This window comes from Spermophilus citellus (genome assembly GCF_964194105.1).
Source record: "Spermophilus citellus genome assembly, chromosome: 1".
NCBI classification, from domain to species: Eukaryota; Metazoa; Chordata; class Mammalia; order Rodentia; family Sciuridae; genus Spermophilus; species Spermophilus citellus.
The window spans coordinates 241,406,370-241,412,182 of record NC_138182.1 but is presented as its reverse complement, the minus strand read 5'-3'; the positions used below and the strand labels follow the sequence as shown (position 1 = coordinate 241,412,182).

At 36.2% G+C, this 5,813-nt stretch overlaps 1 protein-coding gene across 1 annotated transcript; it reads left to right on the top strand.

Annotated features, from left to right (window-relative positions):
* The first annotated feature begins 858 nt into the window (after nt 1–858).
* On the top strand, nt 859–5,562 carry GAPT (GRB2 binding adaptor protein, transmembrane). Its single transcript, XM_081304664.1, has 2 exons — nt 859–938; nt 4,089–5,562. Exon 2 carries the CDS (start codon nt 4,097–4,099, stop codon nt 4,961–4,963), a length of 867 nt encoding a protein of 288 aa, XP_081160790.1. The 5' UTR covers nt 859–938; nt 4,089–4,096; the 3' UTR covers nt 4,964–5,562.
* The last annotated feature ends 251 nt before the right edge of the window (nt 5,563–5,813 follow it).

Here is a 5,813-nt window from a genome sequence, read left to right as displayed (position 1 = left end):
AGGGTAGCAAGCAGAGAGGTTTAGCACAAAGGTGCTGGAGGCAAACTGCTGGCATAGGAGTGTAACTATTTTACCTCACTTTGCTTTCATTTTCCTCCAAAATGGGACTAATAGCAGTGTTTCTCCCATAGGGCTGTTATCAGGATTTCATGAGCAATCCACTGAAGGTTTAGTCCTGGTAGAACACTTGTTAAGTGTTAAAAAAAAAACTTACTGATTACAGTTATTCCAGCAAAATTAACTAGTTCTCTTACTTGGCTTGGCTTGCTTCCTATAAGACTGCTGAGGGTCTTTCATGTTCTGATGAGCCCGTGAATATCCACAGAAGCCGTATTTCACAAGTCTACTCTGTAGGAGACCACTAGCATGTCCTAAAGTAGTGTGCCTCAGAATATAGTTTGCAAACTTCTCTTGTAATAAATTTAAAGGGATATATAGTTCAGGGATATTTCTGAACTAAAATTAAGACAGTAATTTGACAGACATAAGTTTTGGGCATTGGAATATCATATTTGAAATGAGGATTGTTTTAGAAATCATATAAAGAAATAAAAAACTAAGACTTATGTTGTATTACATTTAGAATCTTTTTAAAAAATGAAATACAAATGAAACAATGTCAATTGAGAATTGCAAATGTTGCTCAAAAACAGGAGGCTTTATGGATTTCCTTTCCTGATTACTTGAAAAGTTATTGCCTGTTAAAGATGAAGGACCAGACTTCCTTATTCAAAAATGTGTGCTGTTTATCTTAATTTTGGCATACCTGATAAGAACTTCCTCTAGAGCCAGGAAACTTTGCAAGTATTAAATATTCTGAAAGGAGGAGGTGAAGGAGGAAGTAACTGACCCAAGAGAAAAAGAGGAACAGGTTCTAAACCAGAAGCACATTTGAAGCTCAGCCAGAACAAGGGAGAGCCTAGCACACCAATCCTGAGGTAAGGAAGAACCTGTCTAAGGTGTTTGGATAGTGAAAAATGATGAGAAACAGGTTCACTTTAAACCCAGCAATGACTTTTTATCTTATCCAACACTGTTTTTAGGAAAAAAAAAAATGCTTCAGGGGGAAACAAGATTACCTGCTGGGAGTGATGCTGATGTTTCTTTACATGAAAAATATGCTCATAGATCTGTGCCTGGAGTGTTTTTCTGTGTTTGCCTTGCTTCCCAACAAATGGGGCAATATCTGGCCCATTAAATTCCAGTTTATCAACAATTTGTGACTTTTAAGACAAACGGATAATTATTAGGCAATCTGTTGAAACTGCTTTCCAAAATGAAAAGTCTTCTTTGAGCAGGATAAAATTAAAGAGATGTGGATGTTGTTATATTTGAAAGGCTCTTGTTTGAAACATGTTTTTCATTATAGGTCTGGGTTTATGTCTCTCTGAGTTTTTCCCTATGAAGTTATTTTGAAGAAAGGGAAAAGCTCCCCCCACCCCCCCACGCCCCGTAAAAAATCTCCTTACCTTTATCTCAATGAACACCTTGATATTAGGAATGTACTGGAATGTCTGCTCTGCATAGAACAGCACAGATGATAAAAATAAATCTATTCTTTGAAATCGAAAGGTCAATTTATTACCTTATCTTTGGCTGCCAGCAGGACATTAGTTTGCTATCCCAACCCCTGACTCTATTTCTGTGGTAGGCCTTTACCTCTTTAAACACTTGTTAATTCTGATCAATATTTGAAATTTGTTTTGTAAATTTATGTTAAATAGCCTGGCAAATAATTGCTTAAATAAATAATCATTTAAACCACAGAATATCTTAAGATAAGTTCTCATCAGTTTTGCAAAGGAAAAGGGATCCTAATGGTAAAAGACATTTCACAAACTTTTACCCTGAACACAAACCTGGTGTCCGGCATCATAAAGGAGGAATCCTTACATGGTGATCATGTATTCTTAATCCCAATGTACTCCCCAGAATTTCAAGGATATCAAAAGGTATCCAGGGGTGGGTTTATGGCTCAGTGATAGAGCACTTGCATGAAGCACTGGGTTCAATCCCCAGCAGCACATAAAATAAAATGTAATAAAGGTATTGTGTCCATGAACAACTATTTAAAAAAAAAAAGGTATCTAGACCTGGGGTTTTGGTGCAGTATTTTATTAAATAAATTTTATATATTAATTATGTGTCATATTCAATTTGGTTATAGAAAATATCATATGGAAGGTTTGCACATTGGCATATTCTAATCTGGAAATCAGAGCTAATCAAGAGCTAATCAAGCTATACAAAAACAATGATCAATGCAATTGATAACCATTTACATATATTTGCTAAGTGTAATATTTGGAAGAAAATTTTATTTGACTCCTGAATCAGTCACTACTTAGTTGTTAATGAAATAGCTTAACATTTTTAATCATTTGTTTTATGATATGTAAAATGAGGATAACAATAGTAACCACTTCAAATGGCAGTTGTAGAATTAAATGATGTAGTCTATATAAAATTATTTACAGGCTGATTCAAAATATGCTACTAATTAAATATGAGTGATGAGGAGATTCAATAAGTTATGATAAATACCCCAACAAGGACTGTTAGAAATATTATGTGCAACTATTTCTATGTCTAGTCTGAAAATATATAGAAATAATATTTTCTTGATAAAATCATAATAGAATATTCAGCCTAGTTGAATGCTTCCTGTTTCTCTTCTTTGATATTTTAAAGCATCAGCAGAAAAAATTCTATATTTATCTTACTTGAATGAAAGAAACTCATTGAAAGGTGTAAGAAAATTGATGATAAGATGGTTTGCAAAAGCTGGGTGCAGTGTCATAAGCCTGTAAGCCTAGAGGCTGAGGCAGGAGGATCACAAGTTTGAGGTCAGCCTCGGAAATTTAGCAAGACCCTATTTCAAAATAAAATAAATGAATACATTTTAAAAGGGCTAGGACATACCTCAATTGTAGTGTACTTGTTTAACATGTATAAGTTCCTAAGTTTGATTCCCCATACTACAAAATAAAAGGTTTTACTTCAAAGATCTCTTTTCATATTTAAGTATAAACTATATACATTTTAGAAGACATATCTTGAGTCTTAAGCAATTAACCAACTAGATCCTGAATTTTCTAGTCATTTTTCATATTTAATTCTTCATTCATTAAATAGATTGAGCCAGGTATGGTGGAGCACACCTGTAATCCCAGCAATTTGGGAGGCTGAGGCAGGAGGATAGCAAGTTCAAGACCAGGCTCAGCAACATAACAAGACCCTAAGCAATTTAATGAGACCCTGTCTCAAAATAAAAAAAGGGCTAGGGATGTGGCTCTATGGTTAAGCACCCCTGGATCCAATCCCCAGTACTCAAAATAAAAATAAATAAAATAAATAATAAAATAAAAAGGGCTGGGTACTTAGCACAGTGGTAAAGCACCCCTAGGTTCAATTCCCAGTTCCATAAAAAATTAAAATAAATAAATAAATAGATTGAATGCTGTGTGTGTACACTTTGTGTTATATGTCTTATGAGCTATTGTATAAGTATAAAAAATCAATAAAAGATTAAAAATAATTTTAAACATCATCAGTAATAAATTTACTGAATGAAAGAGAAAAAAAAGAAAAGAAAAAATGACCTGATCCCTACTCACCCTTAATGAAGTAGAAAGACATATAATTGTCTGTCATTTAGGTTATCTTGTTTCAACAGATTATTGACTCCTTAATGTGGGATCTCAGTGGAAAGACTGAATCAGGAAAGACAACCCCTGCCCACTTGAAAGAGGGATGAGCAGGCTTCGTAGAGAAGGTAGAGATGATGGGAACGATCACACACATCCTCTTGTCCCGTTATCCTACCGCAGGTGAAACGTTGTCTTTCACTTGAAAGTCATTATCTTGATCATTAAAAATCATGTTGAAGTCTGGGTGGTTAAGCCACTCAGGCTTGGGCAAGGATGGGTTCTTCAAACCTTCTCTCCCCCAACGACAGCTACTGGTATAGTCTATATTGCAATCAGGAACACACTACATGCTGGTGGTAATGTATTGGTAGATGTGATAGAGTTTTGATTATGCTACATGCTAACTATGCAATTAATGCATTTTTTTATTTACAACAGGTTTCTGGATGGCAGATAATGTAACCTTCGTTTACTTGAGTTTTCTACTGTGCTGTTATCTTCCACTCACTTCTGCTTCATTTTGTGATCCACTGATAGAAAAGAAAGTGGAGTGGATTAAAATCCCCCCTGATACAGTCCAATTGTATATTAATGACTGTAATGTGAAGAGCATCCAATACACAGAAAGCCATCTTTCAAAACTAAGTCTACTCAATATCACCTCTAGGTGCATCAGGACTCTGCCAGCTAATGTTCTCTCGGATCTGGAAAAAAAATGCCTAAGAAAGCTTCCAATCTCATTTTTGAACAGTACTAGTCTGTACGGAATTACATCTGTCTGTACCTGTGAGTTTTTTACTGACAACCCCAAGCCCCTGAACAACACTGTTTGTGCAGAAATGTTGAAAAGCTGTGGAAACACATCGGTGGCCATTTCTGTAGGCATTTCCCTTTTAGTACTCTTGGTGGTCTGTGGGATTGGGTGTGTTTGGCACTGGAAACACCGAAACACCACCAGATTTACTTTACCGAGGTTTTTGCAAAGGAGAAACAGCAGGAAAAAAGACTTAGCAAAAACCTTCTGCTTGAGTCCTCACATTGTTGGCTCAAGGCCTAAAATCTCAGCTAAAACCCAAAGCCACAGACCCTCTGTCAGGGGAACTAGGATGCAGGCCAACTATGAAAATGTGGAAATGGGGCCTCCCAAAGCTAACAAAGAAACTGACAAGGGACTCTACGAAAACACTCAGCAGATCAATTTCAAAGAGCACATGTATGGAAGTGAGACATCCTGTGACTACTATAACTTCCAGAAACCTGCTGCCTCTGAAGCTCAAGATGAGGATATCTACATTCTTCCTGACTCCTATTAGCTTTTCAAAACTACTGAGTTTCATTGTTGGAGGATAAAATATGCACGGGGACTTTGATGGTGCTGATGCGCTTATTGACCAAGTTCTTCTCATGAAATTCAGTGGTCTCTCTATGTCCACCCCATGGATCCTGTCTACGTGCATGATTGTAGATTCATTCTAAATAACCTCTCTTCCCTCTTCTCCTGGGATTAAATCTTTACCATGTATATTGATTTTCCCTTCTAAATATCATCTGTTGTGTCTTTGCTTTGCTTCTACTTCCACCATCTTTTTCTGATTTAGGATTATTTTCACGGTCTCCTCCTGGGTCTTCCTGTCTCTACCCACTCAATCAATTGCACATGATGCTGCCAGATTTATCTACAGAAAATATTCCCACTGGCCGCATTACACCTTTGCTGAAAACCTCTTAATGCTGCTCTTTAAAAAAGACATAATGCTCATAATTCTAACTCCTGCATTCATAATTTTTTATGAAAAGTTTGTTCCCACTTACTTTTCCAACAACATTTCCTACTAACCCTAATTTCTCTGCATCCATCAGAATCATCTCAAAACCTGGCAAACTCATGTCCTCCATGGCTCTCTCTAGCCTGCCTCAGATTAGAACTTCTTCCACAAGTCTTCTGAGTAATCCCAAAGCTACATTTACCTTTTTATTTTCTAACATCCTATAGGTTTTGCTTCCTGCTCTATTCTTTTGGTATTAAAACATGAATATGAATGGTGGATATGTTATTTTAGTACTTAAAGTCATATGAGAATATCTCAAATTCCCACTCAATAGAAGGGAACTGCTTCATGTTCATATTTTAGCCTCACAACCATTCTATGAGTCCCTAATTAT

Bases quoted from the DNA above. Each gene is read 5' to 3' on its own strand.
- GAPT (XM_081304664.1), top strand. From the start codon at position 4,097: ATGGCAGATAATGTAACCTTCGTTTACTTGAGTTTTCTACTGTGCTGT.